At 39.8% G+C, this 24003-nt stretch overlaps 1 protein-coding gene across 1 annotated transcript; it reads left to right on the top strand.

Moving 5' to 3' along the window:
• The first annotated feature begins 1935 nt into the window (after nucleotides 1–1935).
• On the top strand, nucleotides 1936–5677 carry LOC116250777 (leucine-rich repeat receptor-like serine/threonine-protein kinase BAM1). Its single transcript, XM_031624710.2, has 2 exons — nucleotides 1936–4936; nucleotides 5023–5677. Exons 1-2 carry the CDS (start codon nucleotides 2341–2343, stop codon nucleotides 5460–5462), a joined length of 3036 nt encoding a protein of 1011 aa, XP_031480570.1. The 5' UTR covers nucleotides 1936–2340; the 3' UTR covers nucleotides 5463–5677.
• Nucleotides 5678–24003: the final 18326 nt, after the last annotated feature.

The raw sequence follows: 24003 nt of genomic DNA, 5'->3' as shown, positions 1-24003 counted from the left end.
TTAACAACTATGAAGCACGACGTAAATTTGATAAAGGAAAGTATATATGGTGTTTGACGATATCTCGCAACACACATAGATCATCGAAATTTTGAAAAGTCTTTAAAAAACAAGGTTTTAAAAAACTCATTAAGAAATATTGTTTTCACAAAACCAAGTTTTTCACCAACTTTGGGTTAGTCATTCAAACACCCCTTTGGAAATGATTGATAAAGCTAGAGGGCCCCTATCTTAAAGCAGCAGCCTTGGCTACTCTTCAAATTCTTTTGTTAAAGTGTACATATAAAATTTTTAAAAATGTCACTTAACCTATACAAAAAAACAAAAAAATAATATTCCAATTTTGAAACTTTAATTTGGCCCTCCTCACATAAAACTCCTATCTCTGTCCTTGATCTTGGATTGAAAGTGAAAGATGAAAAAAAAAAAAAAATTGGCCAGTTCAACTATATTACAAATTCTTGCGGCCATACTAGAAAATTGAGAATATGTGAGGAGGGTGTTGAATGGACTTGGAACTTATGAGAGAAGAGACACATACAGGGAGAGAGGACGAGGGTGAGAGGAACGGATCAAAGGGGGGTGGATCAAAAGGGGACAAACAGGACATCTCTGTGACCAATGCGGCAGTTTGAATATTTGAAAGAGGGATCCGGAACTGTGTGTTCTGGTAAAAAAGCACCGACTGCCCCCAATGTATCCCGACAACCCCTGACTCTCATAACTGTGAAATCCAAAATGAACGAACAACTTGATTTTTTCGGCAGATAAAGACTTATTTCGTTGCAACTTTGAAATCCAACCTTTCTGACATCTAGAAACTTATTATTCATTTACAAAATAGTTGTTATATTTTCTAAACTTTTCGAACATGAAATCGCTTTGCCAGGACTACATTATAATATATATATATATATATATATATATATATATAAAATGTATGTTATGGTGCTGTGAGTTTACGATTCTTTTGTCTATATAAAACGTTAATGTTGGTAGATTTTGTATTACGGGCGATTGTGAAACAACGATGGTGGAAAAGTTTTGAATGACATCCTAAAGTAAATGCCAAAAAGTTACTATCATCAACAATGCGAGTGGGGCCACTGACTAAAAATGGTTCAATGAAATGAGTATGGATCGCATTGGTACGGTGTTGTGTCTTTAAGGCTCAGAGTACTCGGGCCGAGCTTGGACAAGAAAAAAAAAAAAAAAAAAAAGTGTATCGAGCCAGCTCGGGTTGGCAGACGAGGTCTGATTCGGCTTGATATATATTATAAAATTTTAATTTTATTAATACATGTATATGTTATTTTACATTTAAAAATATATTTTTTATTTTAACCAAGTCATAATATTGGACCGCAATTATGAGATGTGGCCCGGCGATGCACTGGTTGAAGGTTATAATAAAAGGGACTCAGACTTAAAAAACAAGTAAAGAAAATGGACCACTCTCAACTCCCTTGCCTCATTGCTACTCTTTAGTTAGCCTCGGTGAGTTCTTATGCGTGTGCGTAAATTTTTCTTTTTTCTTTTTAAATCCAACCAAGAAACCCTTTTGAAAAATCTGTAACACTTGAGAGGGTGATTACGCTACGCAGCGCATGCAATTTTCCCTCTTAGAAAGAAGACCAACGTTTGCCTTAAAAAGGCAGCATGCATCTGAAACTGAAAGTAACGCTCAGTCTCTTCAATAATTAATTACAAGAAATGACGAGCAGTGGTACCGAAATATCTATAAGATAGTGCGATAATTGGGCATAAATGAAAAATAACCTTAAAATTACAATCCCGTACCTAACGTTTTATAATTAAAAGGGGGGGGGGTGTTTCGCACAGCAGCGGAATATAAAAAAAAAAAGAAAAAGAAGCCCCAACAAGCTTCACTCGAACACTATTATCTTAATGAGAGTTGGGTAGATGATTGATAAACGCAGACGGAACCGATGCCTAATAAATCCATTCATTTAAAATCATGCTTGACATTATTAGCATTGCTTCCATCTTCACGCGTTTTTGTTACTATAGCATTCGCAGCGTACTGTTGATAATTCGATACCACTTTGATTCCATCCAGTTCCTCTTCTCTTTTTTCAACTTGAAGCGGCAATTTCAAAATGTCTAAAGCACCGATCTGTCAATAGATACAGTAGGTCGGAAGTATTCGCGAGAAACTGTCAATTGAGAAATCGAAACGCCCAAAGCGTGCTTACTTACTCACTTCAACAACCAAACCCTTTTTTCTCTCTCGCCCTCCCACTCTCACTCCTAACTCTCTGCCTTCTTCCTCTCTCTGCTCTGCCTCATCCCTGAGTTTCACCAAGGAAACAAACGATTATGGTGAGGTCTTGCGTTTTTTCGATTTCTCTTTTGGTGGTTTTGACCTTTTTCTGCCCTTCGGTCGCCGTGGAATCGGTCGGTTTTTTGGAGGACCGCTGGCTTCTCTCCCTAAAGTCCGCCGTTTCCGACCCTGGAGGCTACCTTGCCTCTTGGAACTCTTCTTCTAGCTACTGCACATGGACTGCCGTCGGATGCGACTTCTTCGGCCGCGTCATCTCCCTCGACATCTCCAACATGAACCTCTCGGGAACTCTTCCGCCGGTGATCGGCCGTCTCCGCTTCCTCGCGAACCTCACGGTCGGTGCAAATAAGTTCTCCCAGAATATTCCCCAGGAGATATCGGAGATCGCCGGGCTTCGTGTCCTCAACCTCTCCAACAACGTCTTCAATGGCAGCTTTCCGGCGGAGCTCAGGCGCCTTCATCGCCTTGAGGTCCTGGACCTGTATAACAACAACCTCACGGGGCCGCTGCCGATGGAACTCGCAGCAATGCCGAATCTCCGGCACCTGCATCTTGGAGGGAACTTCTTCACCGGTAAGATACCGCCGGAGTACGGTGGGTGGGAGTTCCTCGAGTACCTGGCGATTTCCGGCAACGAGCTAAGCGGACCGATTCCGCCGGAGATAGGCAAACTGAGCAGGCTGCAGCAACTTTATCTTGGCTACTACAATGTCTACAATGGCGGCGTCCCGCCGGAAATGGGCAACCTGACGAGGCTCGTTCGGCTCGACTTGGCCAACTGTGGACTCTCGGGCCCCATTCCGCCGGAAATCGGCAACCTCCATCTCCTCGACAGTCTGTTTCTCCAGGTGAACGGTCTCACTGGGCCTATCCCGCCGGAGTTGGGAAAGCTCCAGACCTTGAAATCCATGGATTTATCGAATAACATGCTGTCAGGCGAGATACCGGCGGAGTTCGTCGACTTGCAGAATCTAACGCTGCTGAATCTGTTCAGGAACAGGCTGCACGGGTCCATTCCGAGCTTCATCGGCGATTTGCCGGAATTACAAGTGCTACAGTTATGGGAGAATAACTTCACTGGAAGTATCCCGCCGCAACTTGGTAAGACAGGGAACCTTATCGTTCTGGACCTCTCATCTAACAGACTCACCGGAAACATACCGCCGGAACTATGCTTCGGTGGAAAATTACAGACGCTCATCACGCTCAGCAATTTCCTCTTCGGCCCAATTCCGGCCTCGCTCGGGAAATGCGAGTCCCTAAGCCGAATTCGGATGGGGGACAACTACCTCAATGGGTCGCTTCCGGAGGGGCTGCTGGGTCTTCCGAATCTGGTCCAGGTCGAGCTCCAGGACAATTATCTCACCGGAGGTTTGCCGGAGATGTCGTCCATCTCTCCGAATCTCGGACAGCTCTCCCTCTCCAACAACCGCCTCTCTGGGCCTCTTCCCTCCTCCATTGGGAACTTCTCTGGTGTCCAGAAGCTCCTTTTCGACGGCAACTCCTTCACCGGCAGCATTCCTCCGACCATCGGCAGACTGCAGCAGCTATCCAAGTTGGATCTCAGCAGCAACAAGCTCTCCGGAGAGATAACGCCAGAAATCAGCCAGTGCAAACTCCTCACGTTTGTGGACCTCAGCCAGAACGAGTTAACCGGCCCAATTCCAGTCGAGATCACGGAAATGCGTATTCTCAACTACCTGAACCTGTCGAGGAACGATTTATCCGGCAGCATCCCCGACGCCATCGCATCGATGCAAAGCCTGACGTCTATTGATTTCTCCTACAACAACCTATCCGGCCTGGTTCCCGGCACCGGCCAGTTCAGCTACTTCAATTCGAGCTCCTTCGTGGGTAACGCGGGCCTCTGTGGCCCTTACTTGGCCCCCTGCAAATCCGGCGACTCGTCTGGATCTTCCCGCCACGTTAAAGGCCCCTTCTCCTCTTCAGTGAAGTTGCTTCTCGTCGTTGGCCTCCTCGCGTGTTCGGTGGCTTTCGCCCTCGCGGCTGTCATCAAGGCACGGTCCCTCCGGAAATCCTCCGCGGCCAAGTCATGGAAGCTGACCTCGTTCCAGCGGCTGGATTTCAGCTGCGACGACATCCTGAACGCCCTAAAAGAGGAGAACATAATCGGAAAGGGAGGGGCGGGGATTGTGTACAAGGGGGTGATGCCCAACGGAGACGAAGTCGCCGTGAAGCGACTGCCGGTGATGAGCCGGAACTCTTCCCACGACCACGGCTTCAATGCGGAGATTCAGACGCTTGGACGCATCCGCCATCGCCATATCGTTAGGCTGCTTGGGTTCTGCTCGAACCAGGAGACTAATCTTTTGGTGTACGAGTACATGCCCAACGGGAGCCTTGGGGAGATGCTGCACGGCAAGAAGGGCGGCCACCTCCGCTGGGAAACAAGGTTCAAGATCGCCATTGAAGCTGCCAAGGGGCTCTGCTACCTCCACCACGATTGCTCTCCCCTGATAATTCACCGTGACGTGAAGTCCAACAATATCCTCCTCGACTCCAATTTCGAAGCACACGTCGCCGACTTCGGCCTCGCGAAGTTCCTTCAAGGTTCCGGCACCTCAGAATGCATGTCCGCCATTGCCGGTTCCTATGGCTACATTGCCCCTGGTCAGTGGCTACCCTCCATTTCCGTCAACGTTCCTTTTCCATTTCCTTTTAAGATTTTGTGCTAATTCGCTTTTCCGGTTAATCAGAGTACGCGTACACATTGAAGGTAGACGAGAAGACCGACGTCTACAGCTTCGGGGTGGTGCTTCTGGAGTTGGTGAGCGGGAGGAAGCCGGTAGGCGAGTTCGGCGATGGGGTGGACATCGTTCAGTGGATGAGGAAGATGACGGACTCCAAGAAAGATGGGGTGCTGAAGATTTTAGATCCGCGGCTGCCTAGCGTGCCGCTGCATGAGGCCATGCACGTCTTCTACGTAGCAATGCTGTGCGTGGAGGAACAGAGCGTGGAGAGGCCGACGATGAGGGAAGTGGTTCAGATCCTGACGGACGTCCCTAGGGGAGCATCGGATCCGACGCAACACATTTGCAGCCAACCCACCTCGCCCGCCACCGAGTCGACGTCGGGGACCTCACCCGCAGACGCCCAGCCGTCTCGGTCCCTTCCACCCGATCTGCTGAGCATCTAGACTACTCTTGACACTTTCCCTCGTTTCCTCATCCACAGCAAATGGAGCTGGTTGGTTTTTTTTTTTTTGTTGTTGTTTTCCATGTCGTTATTTGTGTCCTTTTTTTCTTGTTAGGTTATAATTGTGCATAGAGTTCCCCTTCTCTATTGTAAGTTAATGCCGCCATTTTCCTGTTCGCAAGCTTTTTCTCTCAGAAAAAAGTGAGGCTCTATTAACGCTCGTCGTGGTTCTGGTTTGTTTCCTTTCTGAAATCTCCGGCGGAGTTCGTTCTTGTTCTCCCACATGGCCGACTGAGCCGTGCCTCCACACGGTTAGGCCTCTTTCTCTCTTCTCTATTTAACAGGGCGAACCATGAGCCTGCTGGGCACTGAAAGTCTGAAATCAGATGTCTTTCGCCGGCGAAATAGCTCGGGTACCAGGTCCCCCGAGGGAAGCAAAAGCGGGTAGACGTCGGTCGCGGTGGGCATCTTTGTCTTTCCACCACTGGCGAGAATGCCGGTCGTTAAAAGCAATAAAATATCAAAACTTGTCTCCATCTGCTCAGTTTCTCTTTTGACCTTCTTCCATTCGAGGCTTGGACACCAAACCTCCACCCACCACGCCCACCCACTCTCTCTCTGTCTCAACCATTTCCCGAAGACCAAGCAGGCAGCAGCAGAGAATCACAGAAAGAGAAAAAGAGGCACGGGTTGTGTCCTCAGACGGGAGGGATGGCCGGAGAAGACGGAAAGGGGCGGTTCAACATATATTTTCTCTTTCTGCGTGAGAAAAATGAGAAGGACGGAATGCGGAACATGATTGCCGGGCACTGCTTTTGATTACGTGACTCGGAAGGATCGGTCAGCAGCAGACAGGGTGCTTGCTCTCTAGGAGTTGCTGTTCCTTTTGGCAGAGCGGTCGCCGTGCCTTGCAGGGCGGAGGGCCCGGCCGGCTGACTCTCCTGCTACGGCCCTCCTCCGTTTTGTCAGATTCCCTCTCCCCTTTATTATTTCCCCTTTTTCTTCTGATTTCCAATGTGGAGGGCGTAGCAACGCAACCTTCACATGCGAATGCTACAGTGTTTAATTACCATCTGGGCCCCACCCTCTGGGGGCTGCTTGGAATCTTTGGATGATGTGGGGCCCACTTCGATGTTGACTTGAAATCAGAAAACGTACTCTGCCCATCTTTTGCTTGTCTTTTGTTTTTTTCACGCCTGGAGACGTGGAGGGTAAAAAAGTCTTACTTATTTTCGAGTGGCGCCTGGACTTTTCCAAAATTCCTGAAAAGAGAACTTCCGAAAAGGAGATATCAAAACGACTCCTCCTTTTTTTCATCTTAGCCGTGATTTTTAGTGTGGTCATTATGTTAATGATTTGTTTTATATGCACTCGATAACTTTCTTCTGATGACTCCATTTTTACCGTTGTTCCTTTACTGTAGTTCGGTAAGGAAAGAAGTTGGTATTGATATGAAAAGGCTGTTTTAGTTTAGGATGATATTAAAAAAATACGAGGAAAGCCTTCGGATGACGCTCTAAAGCAAGGTTTTTAAATTCCAAAATCAAGTTTTAGGTGCATCAACCGAATAAACAAACAAAGTTTTTAAAATTCATTAAAAAAACTTCATTTTCATAGACGCACTCCAAATCTTCGTGAATCCTTGAAGGGGAAAAACTCTTTTCAGGAGCTGTGTCAGAATGTCAGTGTCGCTATTTGATATTATAACCAAAACAGTGGTTCTTAAATGAAAAAGTTCCTTTTCCTTTTTCTCTTCGTTGAATGCGATTTTGTCGCCATTTTCTTCGAAAATCTGCGTTCCCTCTTTGGTTATGAGGTGGGATAACGAATCTTGCGAATTACCTTCCTCGCGATCTAAAATCTTCCTTGATATTTCTTTTCCCCAATTTTCCTAGATATTGATGACAAATGGAACAAACTTCAATGAAAGATAAAAGAACGAAAAGAAAAATTAGGGAACATTCAAACATCACCGTCAGACATTTTTAAATGCTGGACATCTTTCTTGGACTGTTAAACTCGGATTCTGGTCCGAGTTGCACAGTTTTTAGAATATAAAACTTTTTAGTTAACCAATTGTTTATGTTTTTTTTTTACAAAATTTGTACTCGAAGCTTGCCCTCAACGTAAGATGACAAAAAATTAACAACTTTAGACTTAAAAGTTGTAGTAGGGTCCAACTCCATATGGTGATTAATATACCAACAAGGACAAAATCAAACAGATGCTAGCAAACAATCCCGCAATGTCGTGGACCAATCATGCTGCGACACAAACGGCCTGATCGCTAGCTCCACATGGGATCGGAGCTTCGAAGCGAGATGATTGGTCATCTTAGGAATAAGATCCCGTCGAAGAAAGTCTAATGTTGGATCTTCTTCTCCGATTTTGTAGACTCAAATTGCTGCCAAGCGACAACATTGCTTCTAAAGGTCCAAATGAGCTGGCTTTTGTCATTTTCTGATTCACCAGATCCCCATCTCAGATCCAAAAGAAGTCCAGATCTATCGCTTTTCAATATATGAATTTGTCTTTTTTTTTTTAAGAAAAAGCAAGACTTAATAAGTATAAAAAGTTGTTTTTTTTTTTCTTTATTGCTTATTTCTACTTGGGCATAAAATCGCCAAGGCCATATATACTTGATGTTTTTAAGGTTCTGACTTGCTGCGTTCTTTAACTTGGTGTCGCGCTTGCTATTATTTGCAACCCACATAAATAAATAACGTACCGGAATGCGATAGTGACGATGAGATTCAAACCTCGAACCTCTTGAATGTGAGCAACCTTATTACTCGATTAAATGAACCTCATAGGTGCCAGATTGGTAAGGAGCCATCTCAACCTTCAATTTTTTCCAACTTAGCAGTTGAGAGAAAAAAGAAAGAAAAAAATTATTTAAATTTTCACAAGTTCTTTGGATTCCAAAAGTTCAAGTCTCAAATCTTCTGCTTGAAATCCATGCTGGTTTCTCGATTTGATTCATCCGGTTTTATCCATCTCGTTGAATTCAACACTAAAATCTCCAGACAAGGTTGGTCTTGAATCGCAGTCAGTGTGTCTTGAATTCGGAATTTGACTTGTGAATTATAACAAACGCAGAAGACCAACGAAAAAGCACGCAATGCTTGTGAAAGCAAAGATTAAGAATGAAACAATACCTTTCGAATTTTTGTTTATTATTCTCTTTTCTTTCGGTGCCGATCGATAAATCCGTTTTTACGCTAATTTAACGGCGTTAAATGAAAAAGTTCTAATGGTTGTTTGCGTTTTTTTCCCATTTACATCCAATTTCGCACGTCTTTTCGATTTCCCATCAAGAACACTTGGAGTTGAACTCTAGTCAAACACGTTAGGTTCACGGATAAGGACCTAGCTAGTGCCGCGGTCTAGGTCAGGGTCTTAGGTCTTATGAAGGTTAGGTTTAAAGTGGGCTTTAGGTTGCGAATCATTCAAGAAGGCTAATAAATAAACAAAGAAGCCTACCTTCATAGATCCTCTACATCAATCCACGGGTTTTGAAATACAAGCTAAGGGAGATAGGATCTTGGGCTCTTTAATATTGTTTTTTTTTTTTTTTTTCCTTTGGCTATCTGATATAACGCAATCTTTGGTTTTATTTGCTAGTACGATAAAGGAGGTTGGTAGATATAAATATATCCTCATTATTCATAGTTTGTACTTAAGAGTCGGAAGAAATAATGAGCGTTAATTCCGTGAAAATAATATAACAAGATGGGGGATCCTTCGGTAATAACAACAATTAAGGATACGAAAAAAACATTAGTTCTTCAATGATAAACCGTAATATCCCAATCATTTCCTCTCTCTCAATATATATATATATATATATATATATATGTAGCCAATAAACAGTTCAGTATTCAATATTTGTTGGGGAGACATATTGAAACAGTTGTTTGAATTATTTCTTCATACATGTCATGTATGATATATATATATATATAAATTCAATGTGAAAACAAATGCCATAAATCAGATTTAAAGTGCGATTTGTCTTATTTGGTGATTAGACGTATGTCCAGGAAAATTTGTTCTCATCTCTCACCGGCATTTATGTGGCGCAATTTTGTAGGGTTGGTAGAGCTGGCGGCAGCTTAGCAGGCTATTTAGACTTTCACCGGCCATTTCTTCCTTTGATCCATGATTGAGTCTATGTCGCATCTTTGGACACCAAATTCGTTTGTAAAATACAAAGTGAGGATCGTTTCTCAAGTACGAAGAAGTGGGCCAGAAGACTCCTTGACATTGCATACCGGAGATTTTGCTTCAGAAAGAATTAAAGCTTTGGCGATAATCGCGGTGAACTAGCAACCCTTTTGTGCCTTTAATGCAGTTTTTCTTCAAATTATTTCAAATTCATTGTTCATATCTTATACAAGCGGTAAAAAATTTCATTTGTGCGTGGTGAAATTAACTACCGCTGTAATATCGTCGGCCAAGATATAGTTATGATTTTTTTTTTTAAAAAAAAAAAAAACTTTCATCTACTTGAATCTTTGTTTTTCTCTCTTTTAAAGGTACTTATATCATCTCATTGAAAAAAATGGTTTTGTTGATTTACGTAACTTCAAAAACCAAGTGATTAAATGCTTGACAGGCATCAATTCGTTGGCAGGTAGAATATTTTAACGATGAATATCTACACAAGCAGGAACAAACATGAAACTATTTTTTTTTTTTCTTTTCCAACCTTTTGGACCTCAAAAGCCACATTTGAATTGATAATTTAAAGAAGAGCTGGTGATGCTTAAGGAGGTTGGTGCAAGGGATGTATTGGTAGATGGCCATTCTCCATTTAGAGCTCTTGAGACATTAATTCTTAAGAAAGGAGAAATTTATAAAACCCTGTTAGTATGTTTGATTTTCAGATTGTAAGTTGGGTTTACTTTTTAATGAGTTTTTAATGAGTGGCAATAGCGGAGCTACTTGTTGGCTTGGGTGGGCCACTGCCCACACCTGCTCATCAAAAAATGCTTTGTAATGTCTTAACACTATATTGCTATAATTTTAAAGTTGTATGGCTAGAAATTTTTGGTTCCGCCACTGATGAGTGGAAACATTTGCTTTTGGACAAGATGCGCAAGGAATCAAAGATATTCAAATTATTTAAATATTGGGTGGGCCAAGACGCCGAGACTAAGACAACAAAGCCCTTCTCAATCATTATCTCGCATTTATGTTTTTTTTGGTCGCCACATACATATTTAATCAAAGCGATGCAAACGTACTTCCTTCCCCCTTAAATGCGGTCTCGAAGGAGGAAAAAAGATGAAAAAGAATGGATGACGAATAAAAGAAATGAAAGGGAAAGGAACAAGGAGGGAAAAGGAACGAACCTTTATTCATTTCCTGCAGAATTAAAATTCCATTAAAGAGATCCTTTTTTCTTTCTCTCTCATTTTTTCTTTGCACTCAACACCCAAAAATAGTTTTTTAACTCTTAATCATCTAAATCCTTCAAGATTATATATATATATATATATACAGAGATTGAGAGTTACCGCATCAAATTTATGGAATTCAGCAGTACAAAGATCCTGAACATATCGGAGCAGGGAAATCTCATTTAGAAGGAAAATTCATCCTACTGTGAGTTGTTCAAGTGTGGAGATTTACTAGGGAATTGCTTTCTTTTGTTTGGGACCGAAGAGTATAAGCCGCTGCCAGACTTTGTTTTATTTTGATATAAGGTTAGGATTGCTTTGACTTGTAATGACCTGACCCACTCCCTAACTGGAGTCCCAAGTGGGGCGGATCATAATCCGCCCCCTAACAATTTCAGTTCGTCTCAAAAGATTAAGAACTGGGATGTCCAACAACTTACTAACTTTCTATGTAAGTTTTTGAAGATTCCTCATAATCTTCGATAGTAGACTAGACTTTTGGGGTGTTATAATTCACTTCTCCTTAAGACACACATATCCACACGTATGTGACTGTAGGTATGAGTGTTGAACCATGTTTTAATACCACTTTAATGACTCGACCCACTTTTAGGCTCTGGCCTCTGTTCCGATGGACCCCAACCCACCCCATAATAATTTCGGTTCTAGTCCCAAAAGGCTAGAAACCATAATGACCAACAACTTAATAACCTCAGTTACAAGTCTCTCAAGATCTCTCACAATTTTTAATATGAAACTAAACTTTTGGAGTGTTACAATTCACCCTCATTGCAACACACGTGTTTGTATGTGTGTGACCTCAAGTCCTAGTATTAAATGATATTCTGATACCACTGTAATAACCTGACCCACTTCAGGGCTCTAACTCCTGCTTTAGCAGATCCCAACCATCCCCTTAACAGTTTTTGTTTCGGTCTCAAAACACTATAAATTTAGAAGACCGACAACTTAACAACTTCCTTTATAAGTCCCTCAAAATCTCTTACAATCCTTGTTATGAGATTAAACTTTAAAGGTATTACATGGTAAGTGGTACTGAAACTTGACAGGGCTGTGGTGGCACTGACTGTTAGCACCGCTCTCTAGCCGCCAAAAGGTTGACTTAGGCCCTGCCAACCGAGCATGCGGCCTAGCCCTAAGTCTTGAAGGCCAGTTTTCCGCCAACCAAACAGTGTGAAGTGTACGAGACATTGAACTGAAATCGATAGTTGAATATTAGTGTACGATGGAGCAAAATTGCTATTCGTTGAATATTACAAGTGAAGATGTTCTCCCGATCAACTACCAAGCCCACAGTCGCATGCATGCGCATCAAGGCCTCGCTGGCTACATTGGCTCAGGCCTACCCTTCTTAAATGGACGATATCGACGTAACTCCAAACGCTCGCCCACCACTTTGAGCAACAACTTGACATGACATCAAAGCCGTTTATTTACTCGTTAGTTTGCTATCATCAGTTTGTTAACAAGAGCAACATGATCAAATGTGTTTTTGATAATACTACCTGAACAAATTAAACAAGGAGTGACTTGATCTCAGTTCATCTCACATAACCTTTTTCAGATCTTTGGTGATGATCGATGACGGCGATATTTGTAGCAATTAAGGGCTGTTTGGTAGCAGTAGCAATTTGTAGATCTTTGGTGACGATCGATGACGGTGATATTTGTAGCCATTAAGGGCCTGTTTGGTAGCAGTAACAATTTGTTTCCGTTCTATGAATGAAAGAACAACAACAAACTATTCTCATTGTCAAATGACTCTTAAAATTTCGAGTGCATTGGGGCCTTGCTAAAACCATGTGGCCTATAAGGCCTAATCAGACTTTGGTGCCTACTAATCACTAGTCTTTGGAACAAGATCTTGTCGGTTCTTAATTTTTACAACAAAATCCCGCCCATTTAGCATCCTAAAAGTTAACCAGGGGCAAATTAACTCTGTAAAACGCGTCTTTCTGTTGTTTATACTGTAAGATTATAGATCTTACTCAAATCTGGCCTTATTATTTTGGGGTTAAATCTAGGTCAGTGTGGACTCGATCCATATTGATTGAGCGAGGATGGCGTACATATAAGCAAACCAGGATGGTGCCAACTCTGGATCCGAATTTTATTTATAATCAGGTTCATGTTGCTAGTTGGACTGACATTTAATTATTCATCCTGACGTGGTTCGGGTAGATTCAACGTACAGACTCACGCCTAACTATTAAGCAAGGTCCTATTTAATTTCTTTCACCAAACTGGAACTGAATAAAAACCAAACAATTAGATTTTTCAAGCCTAAAACAATAATCAGGTCAAATCCAAACTGTCGACATCCTCAACGACTGCATCCCCAACTCTCTCTCTCTCTCTCTATATATATATATTATTGTTGACTCTAATTGAAAAAAAAATATTGAAAAAGGTGTGAACTAATATGAAACGATGATTACATGGCTGACTGAATAATACAAAATAGAGACACTATATATATATATATAAAAGTGTGCGATCGGTCTCGTAAGGATGGGGTTGGTGTTGGGAGGTCAGCCGATATGGGTGCATCAGTTATTGACCCACACAAGTTTTTTTTTTTTTTTTTTTTTTTTTTTTTTTTTTTTTTAATTCTGTCCTTGTTCCTGCCATCTCACCTACACATGCAATTGTTCTCATCACCAAAACCCTTCATCCCTCAGCTATGCCAACCTTTGACCAGACTTTTTTGCAGCTGGGTTGTAATTAAGCTATTTGGATTTAGTTTGGATCCATTTCTTATGGAATTCATCTTAATCAGATTATATATGTAACTGAATTTGGACTTGGAGCCATAATGAAATCTGTATTTATATTAACAGAAAGGGATTTTATCAGGATTCCCATCAGATGCCTAACTCGGGTTAAGACTTGGTTATGAAAGTACTGCATATCTAAGCCGGCTCGGTTCCCACCTTACATCATTCAATCTATGGCCTGTTTATTTAATGGTTTTGCAACTTGCAAGGAAGCGCAGAGAGATTGAGAGATGGAAGAAGCTTGCAATAGCTGGACTGAAAATTGGTTGGGATCAATCAAAACTTCAGTCTGTTTGAATGATGCTTGGCAATGTTATAAATATATATGTTTTGTATCATTTTCTCCAATTGATCTGGCATTTTGACCAATATGGGTATATGTGTTTCGATCGGCTACAGTCAATGTTGTGAGAGCAGAAGGAGTATTTCATTATATCGCCTAATAGAAAGCCGAAACCCCCACCTTTCCTCCCATCCTTCGAGGGTTCGTTTGGTGTCTCGAGGAAGATCGGCTCCGGTCAATGATTCCCTTTCTTTTTTTGAATGAAATGAAAAAAAAAATTGTAAGAAGATATTAGGAACTTTTCATTATATCCAGAACCTACGAAGATAAGCCTTCTCAATTTACGAGATAAGAAAGGAACAATTCATCCATGTATAGAATAGCAACAACACTCACGTACTCTTTTAACTTGGCCCAATAATATATATTTCTGAACCCAGCCCACTCGCAGATATAGCATTTATTAAGTGGTTGGTTGTTTTAATTCTAATGATTTTGGAACTGAAACCGAAACTGAGAAAAAGGGTTGATATCTGTTGGATCAAGAGTCTGAATCCAATATAAAAGTGGACCGAGTTGTTGCAACTTTTCTCACCCCACATTTATGATTCTGCATTCATATGCAAAAGGGTGGTGTATCTGTTTCACCGCTCTAATGTTATCAAGAATAATGCATATTGGCCACGAATTGAATTAATTTGACTCAAATTTGGACACGAAGAAGAGGATTCCGAGCAATTTTTACAACACCGAGTTGAAGTGAAGAGCGTTGATCATGAAGTAGCTGCGCTGCCACTATGCGCCCCAGATCCAGTTCTTGATGGTGCTGTGTCTGATGCTCAGAGAGGGCTTTTGTTCCCCTTTTCCGATCTATCTAACCAAAGCAGTAGTTGGGTTTATGGCATCTACTTTTCCTTTGCTTCGCCCTTTTCTTCATTTAGAGCACCTTGAAACTCAGGCGCTATGTCACGAGCAGAATGACCCATCCGATTTTCTCTTGAGAGTTCCAAGTTACTTAGAAAGAAAAGGTTATACCGTATTCTTCATGTCTTTGTTCGCCCAAAGATACTCAATATATGTAACGATCCAGCTCACTCCCGCACTCGGCTCCGACCCTTGGTTCGAAAGATTCTGACCCAACCCTTAATAGTTTCAGTTCTAGCTTAAAAAAAGTTAAAGAAAATACCAATCACTTAACAACCCCTCTCCTTTATGAGCCCTTGAAGCTCTAAACTAAACTTTTTAAATAGTTACAATATGTGTTTCTCATAATCACTCATGCGCTTACAGAGGTCTGCATCTAATGAAATCTGCATGGTTCGGGGACATTTTTATATCAGTTATATCATCTTAATTAATTCTACGAATGGTGTATCTGCGTACGTGTGGTTTTTTACTCAAGATCCGTGGACGTTTACAAGTGCTGACTTCTAAATGATATATCTACATAAAAACGGAAAAGAAAGCCTATTAAACATGTAGTTCATAATTTTTATAAGACTTGCTCGTACGATTGGAGGATGATGCAAATCCAAGACCGACCAATTCGAGAGAGAAGCGACCTCAACAACCACTATTCCCACTGTAGGGGCAGAGCAAAAAATGTTTCATTTGGAGGTCTGAATTAAAGTTTTTAAAATTTTACTAGGACCGAAACATTATTTTTCAAAATTTTTATATACAACAAGTGAATTTTTTTAAAATTTACATGTAATTTTTTTTTTTTTAATTTTTGAGGTGGGGCTAAGGACCATGTGAGCCTTACCCCAGCTCAGACCCTGACCAACTATCACTACCAATATCTACAAAATTTTTTCATGGTAAAAGTGGGAACATGATATGATTAAGCCTCCTCTATTTGCAGGTGAGATATGTGAACGAGAGAAAACATAAAAGAAGGGAACAAGGATAACATTTTAAATGTACGCACGATGACATTATGACATTTTTAATGTACGCGCGATAAGATTCCTTAGTTATGATATAAATCTTATGGTTCAACTCATTATCCATGTTGCCTTTTATGGTTGCTGATTAAGAGATATCCAAAAGAAAAATATTTGGATCCGAGCAGATCCAGTAGAGCTCCATGAAATCTGAGTTGCGCCGTGCATTAAACGGAGAGACCAGAAGAATCTAGCCAACTGGATAAATGTCTTTAGATACGAAAGAAAATTGCCTTTCCCTTTGGAAAGTTTTCATTTCTACTTTTATGTTTTCTTTTAAAAAAGCAAGCCTTTTCTCTTGCTGATTCCAAAATCAATCAATAAATAATTTCTTAAAAGTTTTTAGTAGGTAGACTGCTTATAACGTTATCATATTCGTATCAGCCAGAGTCACTTCGGTTCGTGCATGGCCAACCAACTCGGATCTGACACAAAGATCCGAGTCGACTATATATAAATGTAAAATCTTATGCTAGTCAAATACCATTTTTTTTTTAAATTAGTCTGAATCAGAATTCGTAACTTCGCTCTGGTTAATTATCCCATTTAGCTTCTATAGTAGTTGCAATAGAGATGGAAAACGGATAAATTACATCTCAGTTGCACGATTTATATGGACTTAAACCACCAGAAAATTTGCTAGATAGTAGTCAATTAATTTCATTACATAAACATTGTTCTCCGCAATTGCAAGCACATAAACATGTAATAGTCTAAAGATCTGAAATGCTACAAAATTTTATCTTGGCATCTGCCATTTTGACTATGTTTTGCATGTTTAGGACGTCAAAAATAACAAAAAAAAAAAATCTGATTTACAAAATGTGAAAGACAAAGAAGTGCAACTCTAATGTACCCGACACAACGCACTCCCTTTGAAGTGCAAAACCAGGGCAAGAGGAGAGGGCCATGAAGAAACCCTTGTAAGACTAGCACTCAATGTTTAATATGATCAACTTTCATATGCTCATATCTTCTTTTCTTTTTACTCTTCAGAAGATTTCATTGCACACAAAGATGATACTTTAACAGCTGTTCTTTCAGAAGATGAAAGATATATTGTAGGAGTGAGCCTGCACATGTATACCTGCAGAACTGCTAATCTCTCGATTTTCCAAAGCATGTTTGCTTGTTTGGCTCATGGATGTTGTTTTCCACTTCATGTTTCAGGAATATTTAATAGTTTTTGTTGCTTAAAAAACTTTCCTAAATGTGAGTTTTCCTTGCATGCTGCTTAACTATTGGTTGGTATCGTATGATCTTCCACCGCGATCTGTCTGCGATGCTTTGGGGAGAACGGATTCTGTCTGCTGGGGTTTTGGGGAGTCATTGTTTCTGTTGGGGAAGGAAAGAAGGCTATGAGAGTTCGTGGAGGTTACAATGATTTTGGAACCATTGAATTCTCTTGCTAATAGCTTCTTCTATTATTCTTGTATTTTTTTTTTTCATTTCTTATTGCATTTTAGATAACTTGAGCAATTACAATGGCCTTTGCTTTTGACTTGTATGTGGGAAGGCATGAAAGAGAAAGGAAGACAGAGATGGCGCTAGGCTTAGAAGATGAAGTCCTGCATTCTTTGTATATCGATTATTTTACATTGTAATGTTTTTTTTTTTAATTATGTGAACCAATTGCTAGTAATTTAAAAGATTTTGTGCATGATTTTGGTTTAACATGTGCGCGCATGTATATAGGCAGGTAGGTAGGTGTAGTAGATACTAAAACAAAATGGTAGCTAAAGGATAAAATCATAGCTAAAGGTTTTTAGCTGTAGAAGCGACCGGTATGAGTCTTGGTGGTCGCTAGGATGCTAATATCGTTGGCAGAGCTGGAGAAGTATTTTGTCCTACAGCCTATCAAAAGTACCAAAACCTCCACCCTCTTCTCTATCCTCCCACAGTATAGGTTTGCTCTCGGTGTTTCGGATAAAGCACCTCCGCTATGTTTGAACGTGTATATGGATCAATGGGTCTTTAAAGCAACATGGCTTTCAATAACGGAAGAAAGAAGCTGCAAATTTTGGGTTGCCCTACATATTTATCATGCCAAGATCATTGCTTGTCATTATTTGCAGCAAACAACAAGCTTAAGTACAAATAATTCAAAATATAAGAAATCCTTCTAACATCTTAGCAGCAGGCCTAGTATGGCCTAGTATGCTAAGGAAAACCCTCAAATATTGGATAGTTAGGTCCTCCCCACGGTGGGGACATTTTTCAAAGATTTCAAATCTCATGGGGTTGTCTCTATCTTATCTAATAAAACAAAAAACTTAGGTACATGTCCATTGCATCAACTATGAAATAAGAATCACAACTACCGTCCGGAGACTACTTAAAAAAAAAAAAAACTAAACTTTTCGGGGAAAAAAAATTAACGAGGGACAAGCACCAACGTTCATACAAAAATAAAAAATAAATTCATTTTTGAACTTGTGATAAGTATGTGTATTTGGGAAATTTTGGTCCTACAAAATCGGACTGAATCCAAATATCCATCTGGATCTAAATAGGGGTGATGAATAGCTTGACTCATTAAAGCTTGGCTCTCGAAATAGTTCGAGCTGAGTCATTCGCTTAACGAGTCGACTCGTTTAAATAATCGAGTCGATTTGAGTTCACTAAACTCGAAATGTTCAAGCTCGACTTGGCTCGAAAATGATGTGTAGCGATTTTTTAAATATTTGACTCGTTTTTTAAATTAAAAACCCGGTATGTTGACGTTAATTAATTATGTAAGTTTTTACAAAAGCACTTTCAAGTTTGTGGAGCCTTAATCGAGTCTAACTCGATTTATGACCAATAATAGTTCATACATTCAAATGAGTTTGTCTAGCCTTAATTGAGTTGAACTTGAGCTCAATATGTAACTACCGAGTCGATTTCGAGCTGTCGAGCTATTATTGAGCTCGAACTCGAGGCTTCATTAGTCGAGCTGATTTCGAGGTGACTGAACTCGAGCTCTACTTGGGTCGTCTTCACCCCTAGATCTAAACCATCAATTTAAACTATCATACTGGCCAGTGTTTGCTACGAAAAACCTCATATTATGGAGTCCATCTTGACCTGCACCTGTGGGGTGCCATTACAGGTTGTTGCTCAAGTGGGTGGAAAACCACCATAGAAAGCTACCACTTTAGAAAGAATATGCAGTCCACGGCCCCGTCCGTGACAGACAATGCTCTCTGACTGGTAAAAGATTGTGGACGATGAAAGCATCCTAAAAGCTCATATTCTCTCTTAAAGAATTGATACTCAGATCTACGAGACGAAACTCCATCGCGTTGAACATGCACATGATGTGTACTGTTTAGTTAGCAATTTGCTTTTTCCACAACACATTATTCGGATTCTATATATATAATCTTATTAAAAATGCGGGCATTATTAACTCCACGCCCACTTTGATGCTGGACCAGGTTGGAAGTCTTCTCATGTCCATTTCAAACTTAATCTAAGCCCAATTAGCCGTATACGTTTACGCTTTAGAATAAAATAGATGACTACAAAAAAAATGTACTTCACCAGAGATGCTTATTATTGACATATATTTTACTTCCTTAGATTTAAATAGTCGAGCTTTGGGGATTAATATATTGGGAGAGGGTGGAGCTTTAAGCTGCCGTTGGTCCTGAGTCAAATTTAGTGTGGAAGGCCATCCTTTGATCTTGTTTGTTTCTATAGTGGTAGGCCATCATATATATATATATATATATATATATATATATATATATAGTGGTGTGAGTTTTTATGAAACTATGTCGGACAGTGCCTACACCAATCTATCAAAAGTTTAATTTTAAAATTAGATTGTTATGAGCTAGAAAATTATATGGGGTGCTCACATTACACTTGAGCTGATGACTTGAGCGCCTGTCAGCCCAAAAAAATTCTGCCTCCATCACTTGGTGAAGCATGTTTTGTGGAGTTCGACTCGAGTTCAGGCCAGAGTTCGACTCGAGTTCAGGCCAAACTCAAGCTGAAGTTTTTATTAGTCGAGCTGGCTTTGGCTGGTGTTTAGGTCTAATGGGAGTAAGAGTAACACCTTGTTCCGATGGAAGAAAATGAAGAAAAGAAATGAAAGGTACAAATAATGAGAGACAGGGAAAGATGTGATTACAAAGCTTGCTTGAATAAAAAAAAAGAAAAGGAAATAAGCAACAATTTTTCTTTTCTACAAACACATGATTGACTATACCGTTCTTGGCGGCTAGAAAACTAGCGGCCACTTGAGTTTTGAAGAAAATACGGAGATGAGTGATTCCCTTTGTATAAATTACATTACATATACACACATGCGTGTGTCCGCTGTCCACATTGCCAACATAAAGTGGCGTGTCTCCAAGAAAACAAAACAAGGCATTTTCTCCCCGTGCCTTTCCTATACATCCATCCCCCTGCTTAGGAATCTGGCTACTTTCCCTAAAACGTAAAGGTAAACAGCCTCTGTCGTCTGCGTCTCGTGGTGATCACTAAGTAAACTGAAACTTTTTATTCAAATCCAAAAGCTCGAAACTACTTGCCAACATCACAAGATTATAACAAAGTGGTCAATTACATTCCCTAAAAACAGTACAGTAGTGGAGCTACGTGTGAGCTGCCTACACCAGTCCTTCAAAAAATTTCATTGAGTTGAACTGAGGTCCTACCATACGTCTGTGGACCACTAAGGGCACTCATTTAAAGAATTTTAGATTTTTAAGAGACACCAACAATATATGAATGAAAAAATTGTTTAGTTAGGACAATGACATATAGACTAAAAAACATTTAAAAAACTGATGTAGGCAACCTTAATCAGAAAAAAGAAAAAAAACCTGCTACTCTAATTCAAATAACTTCCCTGAAAATACTCGTCGCTAATTGCAACTATGTATTCCTGATCTAGGGAGTACGTGGAAAGGAGTATGAGAATTCGAAATTCTAGAAGCTATATCATGTGTTAGTTTATCATCATTTTTAGAGAGAGAGAGAGAGAGAGAGAGAGAAATAAAAAGAGGAGATGGGGCCGGAGCTGGCGTGAGAAGTCAAAAATACACACTCATTAGTGACCCACTTTGCCGCCCTCAATGAATTCATAGGATGACGGAGGAGAAGATCAAACTTATCTTTGTCAGTCATCATCGCCTTGCCCCCACGGAGATCGACCGTTGACTCGACCACCTTCCCTACCTCGACACCTGGGTCCCCCTTTCAGAAAGGCCATCTTCCTTATTCCCCTTACCCCCTTCTCCTTTCACCGTTATTACCCGAACAACCTCCGCCCTTAAGCCCTGTTTGGTTGGAGGGAAAGGGAGGGAAAGGGAAGGGAATGAAATGGAATGAAAAGAGGTGATTAAAAAAGCTTGTTTGGATAAAAGTGAATGAAATGAAAAGAAAACGATACAATTTATAATAATACCCTCAATAGTCAAAAGGTTGGAAGGAAAAACGTAGAGGGGTATTGTGGGCAGTCAACACTTTTTTACTTACTCTCTTTCCTTTTCCTCCCAATCCGTCCGATTTGGAAGGGATTGAATTTACACTATACAATCCTTTCCTTTTCTTTCCTTTTCCTCCCCTCCCATCCAAACAGACTTTCTCTCTTTTCTTTCCTTTTCCTCCTTTCTAATTAGCCAACCAAACACAGGAGTGATTGAGGATTCTCAATGAACGACGGAGGGCGAGTTGGTCAATTCATCGCTCTTCGAAGATGAAAACAAAACTAAAGGCGGGACCGACTGCCCTTTTGTTCTGCTCTTTCTCTCCTCTTCTTCTCTTCTCTTCTGCATCCGAGTAATTTCGTCCGTGATCTCCTTTTTTCTGCGAGAGGAGTCAATCTTGGCGGCCAAATGCTTCCAACTCTCTCTCTGTTGGGGCCGACGCGTCATCCACCACCACCACTGCTTCGTCTCCCTCTCAAATCAGAGAGATGAAAACGATTTCATTAAAAGGCGAAACATCCAGGAGAAAGAAGAGACGCTCAAGGATAAAGGTAAAGGCGGATTCAGGATCGTTCATTTTTCAGCCGCGATCGCTGGTGTTTCAATAATAATAATACTCAACAAAGATTTCTTCCTTTTCTTTCGGTCCAAACGCTCTCTCTACCGCATAACATGCACATATTTTCTCAAAGAAGCGATTATTTTTTGAAAGGCTTCGAGGAGATGGTTGGATTGCCGGTTTGAGTAAGCAGAAAGATGATCAAGTAAATTGAAGGAAGGAAAGAAAAAACTTTTAACGTTTCAGAGAGCGACCTGTCCCTGACACTGCGTAGGTTAAAATAAAAGAGGAAGGGAGACCTTGGGAGGCGCACCACGGCAGCAGCACCAGCAGCAGCGCGTCAGTGTAACCCTGACGAGCTCCCCTTCATCTTCTTTATTATTTCAGCCACCTAAAACACCCTATACCCGTTTCGCACTCGCCCACTAACACTTGTAATTCTTTTGGAACTCCCTTTTTACTTTTATCCAAATTCACTCCCATCTCATTTTTGTGTCTACATATGTGTATCTATATGAATTCAAAAATTATATACTATTTTGCTGCAGCAATTTCATCTTATTTTTCTAATTGCAATAATTTAAAATGGCTTTAATTAATTTAAAATAAAAAAGTATAAGCCCGTGTCTTCCCTCATGCATATCTGCAGGGCGGGTTGGAATATTAATAACACTAATTGGAACCCGATATATTTTTCTTAAAACTGCACATCTTCACGAGCCAAAAGGACATGAAATTTTAAGAAGATATTTGGCGTCAAACAATGGTCTTTTTAGCAACAAAAATTTCAACCATATTCTATTCTATACTGGCTTTTAATATATATATATATATATATATATATATATATATATAATTTCCCCTTTTAGGATAAGAGATGAATATGAAAAGAAAAATAAATGCCAAAAAATAGGAAAAAGTTTATATAGGGAGAGGGAGAGAGATAGGAGGGGATGTATACATTCCGGTTACTAGTTTAAAACAAAAAAAAAAATCGACATTTTTTGTGCAGTTTAATCGTATAGATATGATCTTAAAATAATTTAATGAAATAGGTCTATTAAGTCAACTTTCTTTTGTGTGAGTTGTTCTTTTATCATAAATTTTTTTTTTTGAGGGTCTTGTCTTCAAACACTGAATTTTGATCGTAAAAGATAATATTAACGTTAAAATCGAAACACGTTCTCTACTGAGTTAACAATAAATAAGTTCAAATAATTTTTTAATATAAATTTAGGTAGCTTATTTTTTGTTTATGTTTACGATGCAGATATATTGGGCGAGTGTCCGTGGTTGCCTACACCAACTCATAAAAAATTTCATTTGGAAGATTTAAAATTATGTTGAAATAACTTTAAAAAATACACTTTCTGTCTAGAGTAGACGTGTGTGACTCAAGTGTACACATACCTTTTAGTGACAGCATACCACTTAAATTCCGGTTACTGAAAATATCTTAAAGAGAATATAAACTTGCAACCACATTTCTAAATATCAATTTAGCATAAAATCTGCCTTAAATGAAACTACTGATGAAAAATTGATCTTTATTCTGTTGACATTGTAAGAATTATTAATTTTTAATTATTAAAAGACCAGCACACGTTTATACTAAAAAAATGAGTTGAATATATATTTCTGACCAAATCATTCTAAGAGAAAACAAAGGAGACTAAAAGAACAGTTTGAAAATTATATACACATATTTTTCATGCTTATCAAACCATTTAATTAGGACCATCTCATCCGTAATGATTAACGGTTTAAAAAAATTAAAAAGAAAAAAAAGACAGTGAATATTTTTGTCATTTAGAATTATTTACATTTTTTGTTTTATTATGAATCATCCATTTGTTTTACATGAAGACTTGGTTAGATGGTTTCATGACTTGACAAAGTTATAGTTGACTTGCTATATATATATATATATATAATACAAAATATGTCTTAATTCAAATGATTTTTCTTGAAAAATTTTAATTTTTCTTGCCAAAAATATTAATTCAAATAAATTTTAGTTTTAGAAGAGAGATTAATTTATCATAATTATAAACATACAAGTTCTAAAGCCCATTTTCTGTCGTTCCCTCTCCAATTTCTCGCTACTGCTGATTGCATCTGTCCTCTT

Source organism: Nymphaea colorata, chromosome 3 (assembly GCF_008831285.2).
Source record: "Nymphaea colorata isolate Beijing-Zhang1983 chromosome 3, ASM883128v2, whole genome shotgun sequence".
Taxonomy (NCBI): Eukaryota; Viridiplantae; Streptophyta; class Magnoliopsida; order Nymphaeales; family Nymphaeaceae; genus Nymphaea; species Nymphaea colorata.
This window is presented reverse-complemented; position numbering and strand designations above follow the sequence as displayed.